This window comes from Aedes aegypti, chromosome 3, assembly GCF_002204515.2.
Source record: "Aedes aegypti strain LVP_AGWG chromosome 3, AaegL5.0 Primary Assembly, whole genome shotgun sequence".
Classification (NCBI taxonomy): domain Eukaryota; kingdom Metazoa; phylum Arthropoda; class Insecta; order Diptera; family Culicidae; genus Aedes; species Aedes aegypti.
This window is the reverse complement of record NC_035109.1, coordinates 340,132,814-340,143,434: the sequence shown is the minus strand read 5'-3', so window position 1 is coordinate 340,143,434 and position 10,621 is coordinate 340,132,814. Positions and strand designations below refer to the sequence as shown.

The window sequence follows — 10,621 nt, the reverse complement described above, 5'->3', positions numbered from 1 at the left end:
CCTTTTCTTGTCAGTAGCAAACCGGCCTTAAGCATGGAAACAGCTGAAGTGCGAAGCAACCAAAACGTTAGTTCGTCTCTTATACATCTGTTCACACAGTTATATTTGTTTGATGGAATATTGGCTCTTACATAGAAGGAAAAATGACTTGTTCAACTCATTAGTAAAACAATCTTGACAAGTCGGCAGAGATTCTTTGGAGAAGTTTAATAAGTGTTGATTCTACTATTATTCATTCCAATGACAAATATTGAACATTGTCTTAAATTTGGATCTAAATAGCATCTTCTCAGTTCTTTTTAGGGTATTTTTTCAGCTGTTACCATTATTCAATAATAGTTAAATATGTATGTTTATTTGTGACTCGGGATTGTTAGTTGGGTAACCACTTTCATGTAATTATTGTTAAATTATTATGTATACTTCGATTATCATTTAACATGTTATGGTTAATAACTTTTTCCGATATCAATAACCCTTTACTCACGTTGATCCATAGTCGCCTACATGTCTTAGATTTGATTTGAAAAACATTTGAAACATTTGAAAATAACATAAAAAGACATGATGTGTTTTGCTTGAATAAAAGCATACTCATATACTGTTATTCGCATTGTTTTTAAGTTTTACTAATCATGTTGGTCAACATTTTAAGTATAAGACGCTGAAACTTTTGTACGATTTGTTGTTAATCAAATGTTCAATATTTTACTAAAATGATGGCTACAACCTATAGAAGCTTTTAATTAGTCAATTGTTAAACTTCTTATGTGTTGTAGAACAAAAGCTACTATATTTGCATTTTCGGAGGTTTATTCAGCTCGTATTCAAAACACAAACTTCAAGTGGAATACCAGCTTTTTTATAAGCGGAAATTAATTTTATTCAATTAATGATTCAACTAAAAATTTGTTCAGCAATGGTTGCTGCTATGCAGCTTGTATTAAAGACGTAAGCACAGACAAACAGACGTAACACTGACGAAATTTCCATCGACCACTCATTTAATGATCATTTCAAATTCGCTATGTTACAAATCTCACAACCAGAGGCGCGCGCATCGTTTTTCTTCGCGTTTGACGTTTCACACTACCGCCATCTGCCGGTCTTGTTGCACGAAACACCTTTTCGTGCAACATGCTTACTAGATGCTGATGGTGTAAACTGGGCGATGGATTTTGAAGATATTTGTTCTAAGTGTTACGTCTGTTTGTCTGTGACGTAAGTATCTTAAAAGCTACCAATTGTTCCTTGGGCAGTCAGCTTCAAGATCAGCTTCCAAGAAATTCTCCAACTAGATAGGAAATGAAACCTAGTAAACGCATATTTTCTAATCACTACCAAGGTTACTTTATTTTGATATTTCCAAAGTAGGTACAAAACATTTTTGATTGTGTATTTTTAAAGAAAATCGTTTTATTTCATTAGCACATTCAAAGTTGGACCTAGGTGTCTATTTTTTGCACTAATGAGATATTGTAAAACGTACGATAAATGGCGGAAATAATGATAATTTTCAATTTTTCTGTGACAAGTTCTGTATCTGTACGAGATGCCTGGTGGATTCAGCTAGTAGTAAATAAATGGAAAACCGAATTAAGTAGTATACCATTTTATTGTAGACTCGATATCTAGTACACAACACAGAAAACCAATGAGATATAAAAGTACTTTAAACTATTAAAGCACATCGACTGAAGACGGCTTTACACTTGAGATCGAAGGACACGAACTCTAGTGGTAAGGATCAATGCACGAGTTCACTAATTTGACGTTTGAGCGGTGCCGAATTCACTCGTTGCCATGGTTACGTAAATAACGCGGCACCGCTCAAACATCAAATAGTGAACTCGTGCATCGGTCCATGGACCAATGCACGAGTTCATTATTTGACGTTTTAGCGGTGCCGTGTTATTTATGTGACCATGGAAACGAGTGAATTCGTCATCGCTCAAACGTCAAATTAGTGAACTCGTGCATCGGTCCATAGTGATATATTCGGTTTTTCATTTATTCATAGGTATTCCACTAAACAACTCGAAGATTTATTATCAGCTAATAGTGCTAGGAAAAGTTTTTGATTCTTACTTTTTTTTCCATAAGCGATATAATTTTCAATTTCAGATTATTTCCCTTAGAATTTATCAACCATCAAATTATTGGCTTACAATATTTTATGGTAAACGATTAGCAACGTTGTTGTTAGTTTCAGCGCATAGCAAGTTGTTATGATCATCCAAAAGCTGTTCCGCTTCATCTTTTACAGCTGAAAAGTCGCATTCCTAAAACAAAAAGTTACAAAAAAGTTGTAGTACCGCAAGTATTTTCCAACAACCGTCTTACCTTCTGTAACTGTTCAACAAAGTCCTGCAGCGATTTGTTCTCCTTGATCAAATCGACGAGCTTATCCTCGAGGTGTGAAATCTGTCTGTACGTTTCATTGCTCTTCAGATTGATTTTGATCTCTTGATTGCGTTTACGTGCCTCATCCACCACGTTCTCCGTGACACGTTTCTTATCTTCCAACTCCTGCAATACACTCGAAAGCTCACTCATTTTAACCGTTGCCTCCGATCGCGGAACCTCCAGATTGCTATACTTTTGAATGTTACTCAACGCTTCTGTCTCTTCCTGCCGCAGACCGGTCAGCTGGTTGATGGTGCGTTTTTCTAGAATCTGCAGTTGCTTCAACTGAATGCTTAGCTTCTTGTACTCCTTGATCAATCCGGAGTGAGAATTGAGATCATTTTTAGCTGTGAATCCAGAACTGTCGAGTTTGTCCGATCCCAGCGATTTGGTGTTGATCCCTTGCATCGTTATTTGCTCAATGGCATATGTAATTTGATTTTTAAGGGACTCCACGTCTGAAATGAAGTAAATTTGTTAAAATGTGATCGACAAATTATTAAACCAAACAAACTTTGCTTTTCAACCGCCAGACTTTGCTGAAATGAGTCCATAAAAGCGGACATTACTTCATCCCGTTTCTTCAACTCCTTGTACTTGATATGTCGTTCCGAGTTCCCTTCCTCTAAGTCCTGATCAATCTGCTGTAGCATTTCTTTCTTCTCGTTCAGTTGATCTTCGATAATCTTCAACTGTTTCCCAATGCTCGAAAGTGCCTGATTGTTTGAACGAACCTCGTTGATCAACTTTTCCCGCTCTTGTGCGGGTGATAGACGATTGCTCTCTTCGTCGCGCATTTGATTGCGTTTTGCAATCAGCTCCTTGAGCTTCGACTTCAACCGGTGAGCTTCCGTGCGCGTTTGTGAGTTCATAATCATCGTGTTGAGTCGATCTTTTTGTTTTTCAAGTTCACTGATCTGGTTGTGGTAGATAGTGTTCTGCTGCCGGAGGCTATCCGACAGGGCCTGGTATTCCCGGTACTTCTGTTGGTCGGCATCTGGTAGCGAGAATATCATTTCATTGATTTTGTTTTTCTCCTTTTCGGCTTCCGCTTCCAGTTCACGGTTCTCGGCGTCCTTGATTTGCCGCTGCTTGAATACGATTTCCAGCTGCTCCTGAATGTGCTCATTGCGCTCTCGAAGGGCCAGCGTTTCGTTCTGGAGCTGCTGCCGTGTCATTCCGGAACTGCAGTTGTCCAGAGCGATGTTCATAGAAGTGAGCGTCGACTGCAGCTTGGTTAGCTCTTTGGCGGAATCTTTGACGCGCTTTTCGTAAAGTTTGCGAGCGGATTTCTCCCGGTCTAGGAATTTCTTCTCTTTCAGGAGCTTCTCGGTCTCTTGCGATATTTCCTGGATTTTGCTTTGGAGCACTGCCTGCCAGTAGCGTTTATCTTTGACCTGGCGGTTTCCGGTGGCCGTTCCGATTCTACCGTAGGAAGTGGACAACCCACTTATGCCGTGTTGGGTAATGGGACGCTCGGTCATGCGCTTGAGTGAGGAAAAGGTTCAGAAAGATGAAACACGTTTTGCGATAAATATTTATTTATTGAGCGAAGGGAATTTTCCAAGATTAAAGGGTAAGCACTCAAGCTTCCGGGGGGAATCTTTTGAGATTTCTGTGAAAATCCCTAAAGCTTCCGGTGAAAATTCTCAAGCATCCGGGAGAAATCTCCCCGGCTGCCGGGGGGAATCTTCCAAGATAACAAAGCGAATCACCAGAGATTACGGAGTGAATCTTCCGAGATTACGGAGTGAATCTCCCGAGATTCCGGAGTGAATCTCCCGAGATTCCGGAGTGAATCTACCGAGATTCTGGAGTGAATCTACCGAGATTCTGGAGTGAATCTGTCGAGATTCCGGAGGAGCATTTCGATATTCCGGAGGAGTATTTAGATATTCCGGAGAAGTCTTTCGATATTCCGGAGGTATTTCTAAAGATTACTGAGAGAATCTCTCAGGATTCTGTGACTAGAGTGTTCAGTATAGACGATTTGAAGGTCAAGTTTAGTGAAAATTCAACCTAATTACTTACAGTTCCAGCATTTCCCAGCGCCGTCCCGATTCTCTGAGTCGAGGCAGATGAATTGGCCGACAGGACATTGGACGCGGTCAACCGGCTTGCGGTACCTCCTCGTACAGCCGAAGGAGCTCTAGTAAAATGAAAATCGATCAAAAATATTCAATAGACATCTTTTTCCGATGACTATAAATTGATTTTCAGATTCGCAATTCATCGGAATCACACTTACTTCATAGCCGTTCCTGGTCTCAGGATTCCAATCGGACTCGGCGAGGACGAATCGTTGAACGAGTTGAAAATTCCACCGGCGCCGGTGCTCATGCCGCCTCCGCGTCGCGACGTTGGCCGTTCCGAAGACGACCGCGACGAAGAATTATTGTTGAAATCTTCCATTTGAAGGATAAAAATTACAAATTAAAAGGATAATTTGATATTTTCGGAACTACAATCTGCTTGCACAACTGGACGAAAGATATCTAGTAGGCACTTGTTTTGTGTTTCAATCTATCGTTCACATGGCAACGATTGGCATGGACGATAGAGACAATCGAGTATGTGGTCGTTGTGAATGGTGTATTAAACCAACGGTAATTTATTATCACGATTTTGCACTAATTGAATGAGATTTTGTGGGTGGAACAAAATAGGTTTGGCACAAATTATGATCAACGTCTTTAGCAGTAGCCTAAAATAACAAACACATTGCAGTTTTTTGTCCTTAACCTTGAACAACAACATGTGTGTTTTCGTTGCTTATGCTATAAAAATGTGCCGAAATAAAGGATATTCTTATATTGTTATCACATGCGCACTACCGGCGTAACCATAGCAACATGTGAATATTTACGAAGCACAATGTGAATGTGTGGAAACACCAATCAGTTATGTTGATGAAGTTCACTGAAATGGTTAGCCTGTCTGGAACACTTAGTAGGCGTAGTTGAGTGCTAATTTTGTGTATTTTGAGGTGTGTTTCAAGCTTCCATAAAGTGTGTTCAAGACAAAATAGTCGTATCTTCAATTAGAAATAAGGTAAGAACATATCAATTAATTTCATATTTCACCTTCAACGTAAAATATATACCTTCAAATTTTGTTTCGACGGCGAGCTGTAAATGTGTGTGAAGTTTAATTTGAGTTTTTTGGTCGTCTGTCTGTCTGACCCCTCGCTCTACGAAAGAATACTATTTGGGAGATGTTGATGATTCATAGCGCGAATTTTGTATCGTAATAACAACAGATTGCGCGCGCAACACATGTTACAATTTGTTGTGAGTGATTGTCTAGGTCTACGACCTCTTGTGTATTATATTTTCATATAGAATTCGTTTTAGAACTTTGGTTGGAAGTTGACAAGCGTGGCCGAATCTTTCAAAATTTGTCCAAAAGCTTCAGCAGAAAAACTCATGAATTTTCTAGGAATTATTCCAGAGAATTCTCCAGCAGTTTCTTTAAAGATTATCTCGATGCTTCCTTCAAAGATAACTTCGAAAGATCTTCAAAGAATACCTTAAAATATTCTTCCACAAAACTATCTCCAAGAAAACCATACACGTTCTATCTGATCTTATTCGTGCGCGTTTTGTTTAAGGAATTTAATAAGGTTTCCTTCATGAATTCTTCGAAGATGTTTCTCTGGAAATTTCACCATAGATATATCAGATAATAAGTAAATGTTTCAAAGACTCCTTAAAAATCCGCTAGATATTTAAGGCATTAATTTGAAATAAAATAAAGAGCTTTAATTCAAACTTCTTCAGAAATTTCTTCATGCCTTTTTTAGGAATAATTCGAGAATTTCTTGAGAAAACGAGACACAATTTCTTCCAAACATTTCTTTGGGAAAAGTTAAAAATATTTTCGAAATATTCATTTAACAATTTTATTCAAAATTCTTCCAGTATATTCTATTCTCTAACTATCCTTTAACTATTTAATACCGAAGTAATTCGTTACTCAACTGGAAGATTTGTTGAAAATATATAGAAATTTTTTTGAAAATAGTCATGATATAATTTTTGCAACCAAGACTAAAATTGGAGTTAATTTTTAAATAAATGTATGGAGGAAAAGCTGCACAACATTTATTAAGTATACATTCAATAGGATCATTATACACTTCTCTTGTTTAAAAACGCCTGGTAATCCCAAGCAGTCCATATTAGAATATCTACTCCCTATACACCTTTACCTTGCTTAATAAGCCAGATTTTGAAATTTTAACAATATCAAAAAAGCTTACTGCTGCAAAAATGAAGAACATGAAAAATAGTACTCATATGATTGGCATCAACTTTATATTTAGTATCATTAATGCGGTGATGATGACTGCGGAACGAAAAATGTGATTCAACTAATAGCTCACTGGGACACGGTCGTTGGTTGAGGCGACCATCGAAGTCAACGGCGACGACAAGATCAACAAGCGGAACCGATAAACCTACTTACTTACTTAATTCAGATCGTATGTTTGAAGATTGAGCTATCGTAGGTTTTATCGCGGCTTTATTCTGGTTGTAAGGTGAATTATGATGGATAATACCAATGAAGCACAGCCAGGTTATGAATTTTAAGTTACAAGTTGGAAAGATCATGGAGACCAAAACGAAGACAGTGGCATGTTATGAGTATGAACTGTTTCTTTTTCTAACGTATATCATACATATACGTAGCAGTGATTAGTAGAACTTGGTTGAAACCTGGTTTCAAACTCAAAAGAGATGCAAACTTTTTTGTTTATCAAAATGGTCACCTGAATGGAGTTTGTGGAAGAGTTACTATCATCATTTAGAGGCGTATACAAAAACTTTCTTCGTCACTTGAAACTGAAGTATTCGAAATTTTTGGTGTCTCTGTTCAAACATAGCTTGGTAAATATACTTTCATAGCTGTCTATTTGCCTTTTCAATGCGCTGGACAGAAAGTTTATTTGCTGCAAACTGACTTGCGGAAATGGTCTAGCAATAAGTCATTTTTTGTGGTCTTTAATACCAATACCATCGTGAAATAATTCGTAAAGTAATTCCAATTTAATTTGATGAGTGCTAATCACTATATTTCTCAATTCAATACCCTAACGAATGTAATGACCATTGCAGCCAACTGGTTACTCACGCTGGTTCTGATCATGTCCCGGTTACATTTCAAATATCCCATGAAACAATTGGGTCCTAAAATTTGTAATGAAATCTTGTTTTTATTTAATAACACGAAAAAGCATGTTACTGTAATTACTTTAGCAATTTTTCCCGCTCAAATAATGGCTATATCATGTTTAAACTTTAATTTAAAAATTTGGTCCATAAATGAACCTTGACACTTTTGATCATGTTTGACGTTCGCTTAGTCGACAAAAACACCACAGGGGTTTTAGTTCGACCACTGGGGTTGTTCCTATCTGACATTTCGTAAGGGACACGGAAAACAAAATACACCCAAAATTTGAGTTTAAGCCGAAGGATGTGACAAAATCTAATAAAATTTTTTTTTGAGCTCAAACCAACGGAAAACATTAGAAAATTGAGTAAACATGTGTTTTTGGCCTAAACTTAAGCGTTTGGCACTAAAATTGGGACAGGGCTTTAGGACCCAATTCTCAATCCTATCAGCTTCACCTTCAATTATAAACGAGCCGACTGAAGTACATATGAAACATACATCTATAGTTATCTTGATGTTAGCATTTCTTTGCAAACAAAACTTGATATTGACAATGCCATTGGTGAAGAGAGGGGCTTTGCAATTCCAAAATGTGAAGTAAAATCCGAGTCCATGATTATAGACGACGATCTTAAACTCTTGATCCATCTTAAAAACGTGAGGAGAATTAGGATCATTAAAATAACCAAAACGGCCGCTATGGAAAGCATAGATAGCGCCACCGTAGCCTTGTGTGTTTGACAGAACAGCAATGCTGTCACAATGTTAAATCTCATATACAGTGGCGCCTTTGTTTTGATGCGGTGAGCACTCAATGAGAATATATACCGAAGTGAGGAAGACGACATTTGGTGTGAGTGATATCCGTGTACGGTGCAAAATATATCACAACTACAAGCAAACGAGCTTCCATAAGAAGCCGTGTACATTAGTGACGTATTAGATGTTTACGTTTTTTCTTGTTACTAATATTTAGCCTTTGCCTCTTCTTCCACATCTTAGTATATATTCTCATTGATGAGCACTAACAAAAACTACCTTCAATGATCCATTAAGAAACAAAAATTTTGAAAATAAAATTTCGGAGTTGGACCTCTAAGCCCTTTGGAAAATTATCTAAAATTTTGAAAAAAAAATCTCAGATGCTAACAGATGTAACAAAAACGACATTTTTGTGTGTTTCAAGGATCAAATTATGGATCGCTGAATCTGATGTGGTTCTTAGAAATATTCCAGCACGTCACCATTTTTAGCTACAGGTTGCCAAAGTTCAGAGGCGCGTCCACGTTCGAAATTATAGGTAGGACAAACGTTAGCAAATATTGTGTGCACAGTGAAGCTAAGAAAAATTTCAGCCCTGGACTGGGAAATGAAAGTTACTATTTTTGAGAGACTCAAACGCAAAGCAGTGTAGGTGACATTTTGGTCGATTTTAAATTATGGAAATTCTACTGATACCAGCTGTCAAACGATATTTTTAGGTGATTCTTCCGCTCATCAGAAAAAAATAACATAATTCTTAGAAGACTGGTTTGTTTTTTTGAGTCCTATACAATTTGTATGGAATAAAAAACAGCTGAAAAATTTCAAAGTAGATATCCTTAGAAGAAGGTTTTAGTCACTGAAACCCATTTGATTTCAACCTGGTTTTTTCCAAGGAGAACCACAGAAATGGAATTTCTCCAAATATTATTCCAAAAAATATCTGATTTCGTCCACCAGAAAAATGCTACCGCATCGGTAGTTCATTTTGTGCGATTGCGTTCTTGCTTTCTTTGCTCACGATCGCCCGTACACATATACTGTAAAGGGCATCGCATCATTTTATTTTGACATGCAATCACGCGTCCGATTCCCTGTGATATTTCTACAATAACACCACATATCGGTCAATTTTCTCAATACTGTCGTACATTTGTTTGTAATCTATCTATTATAATCATAATCCATCCTATTATTCACATAAATAGCTGGGAACGGAAAAAAGAACGGCTGTGAGCAGACTCTGCTCATCCAGCAATCACGATCTTTTTACATTTGTTTTGTTCTGGTTCTCCGATGCAAGAATCTGTGACCAAATCGGTCGCTGTTGGTTCGTGAGCGTGTGAGCGTGGATCCTGCTTAATATTGGTTCATTTTGCGTAAACGGCATGATTCTTTCCACCACTGGTTTTAACAGATTTCTGAGATAATTTCCTAAGATAATCGAAACAAATCAATTGACGGGATAGTATCATGTAGGATTTTCTAAAGAAATTTTTCGGTTAACATTGAACAGAACCTCTACAGAAATTTGTTTAAGAATGATCGAAGGAATTGTTCGAAAAGTTATTGTAGTATAAACTGGTGTGAAAATTTAAAAAAAAACCTTAAAGATTGAATGGGTCTTTTTTTTTACATTTTTTTAAAGACATTTTTGGTAAAACTGCAGGAGTGATACTTATATGAAATGCAGGAAGAATTGCTAGAAAAAATGATTGGTTTGAAAAAACCCTCATGGAATTTTGAATTTTTGGTAGGAAACGGGATGAATTTTTGAAGTAACCCACATAAACAGAGGGAGGAATTCTTGCAGGGTTTCTGAAAAAAAACCTTAAGCAATTTTTTCAAAAACTCTGGAATGAACCTTTGTGGATTTCATCAGAAGAAATTCTGTAGAAACTTTTTGAAAATCTCCTAGAGTAACATCTAAAGAATTAGGTTGAAGGATTGATGAAAAAATATCTGGAGGAAATTCTAGGATTGTTTTGGGAAACAAATCAAAGCAAATACCTGTGTAAATTACTGGAAGTTTCTTTGAAGCATGTACAATAGGGCGGTTCAAATTTTAAAAATGTTTGAGAATCCTATCTCCCATATGCTCCTTACCATCCTTACCATAAAAATAGTGTTCTGCGAAATTTTCAGGTTTCTAGGTGGTGATTTAAAGGTGGTCCAAAGACAATGTAGGTTTATATGGAAATTACTATGGACAAATTTTGAGAAATGTTCCAAACAAGCTTGTACTATAATGTAAGTACAAACTTATTATCCCATA

General features: G+C 37.1%; 1 protein-coding gene across 1 annotated transcript; it reads right to left on the bottom strand.

Annotated features, from left to right (window-relative positions):
• Window positions 1-2,053: 2,053 nt before the first annotated feature.
• On the bottom strand, window positions 2,054-5,183 carry LOC110678310 (intraflagellar transport protein 74 homolog). The gene is made up of 5 exons (XM_021850993.1): window positions 4,655-5,183; window positions 4,438-4,555; window positions 2,921-3,893; window positions 2,344-2,864; window positions 2,054-2,282 (listed from the first exon to the last, which is right to left on the bottom strand). Exons 1-5 carry the CDS (start codon window positions 4,816-4,818, stop codon window positions 2,175-2,177), a joined length of 1,884 nt encoding a protein of 627 aa, XP_021706685.1. The 5' UTR covers window positions 4,819-5,183; the 3' UTR covers window positions 2,054-2,174.
• Between the last annotated feature and the right edge of the window lie 5,438 nt (window positions 5,184-10,621).